The sequence below is a fragment of the Chlorella variabilis genome (assembly GCF_000147415.1).
Source record: "Chlorella variabilis unplaced genomic scaffold CHLNCscaffold_3, whole genome shotgun sequence".
Classification (NCBI taxonomy): Eukaryota; Viridiplantae; Chlorophyta; class Trebouxiophyceae; order Chlorellales; family Chlorellaceae; genus Chlorella; species Chlorella variabilis.
The window spans coordinates 1,411,637-1,412,094 of NW_005435085.1; the positions used below are offsets into that span (position 1 = coordinate 1,411,637).

The 458-nt window shown below is 74.0% G+C and overlaps 1 protein-coding gene across 1 annotated transcript in view; it reads left to right on the forward strand.

The window, feature by feature from the left end:
- The window catches only part of CHLNCDRAFT_140708 (hypothetical protein), a gene marked incomplete at both ends in the record, with an annotated part of 4,348 nt that overhangs the window by 1,751 nt on the left and 2,139 nt on the right, over nt 1–458 (forward strand). Inside the window, one exon of the mRNA XM_005850607.1 lies at nt 73–222. Coding sequence (XP_005850669.1) covers nt 73–222 — 150 coding nt within the window. The remainder of the gene's footprint in view (nt 1–72; nt 223–458) is intronic.

Below are 458 nucleotides of genomic sequence, written 5' to 3' on the forward strand. Positions count from 1 at the left end.
CAGCAGGCGGCAGGGCAAGCCACCCCCCCACCGCCGTGCGCGCCCTGCCGCCGCCGCCGCTGCGCGCCGCAGATCAAGAGCTACCTCAGCGGCAACCCGCCCATCCGGCTGGGGCTGAGCGAGAGCTTGGTCCTGGGGCGGCGCGACTCGCGCTTGTACTCCGCCTACGGCAGCGACACGGGTGAGGCGCGCCGCTCCCTGTGCTCTGCTGCGGGGCTGGGGGTCGGGCCAGGGCAGGTGGACGGTGGTGGCCCATAGGGGGCCAGGGGGGCGGCCAGCGCGGCTGGCAGAGGGGCGAGCCGGGGGCGCTGACAGCATGCCCGGGCCCTGGTTGTTCCGCTTGGCCGCCTGCCGGTCACCTCCTCCGCCCCATGCCCCCGCCTCTCCAAATCCCCTCCTTTTCCTCCCCTCCCTCGCCCTCCCATCCCTCGGGTTTTCTTCCTTGCGGACGTGGGCAT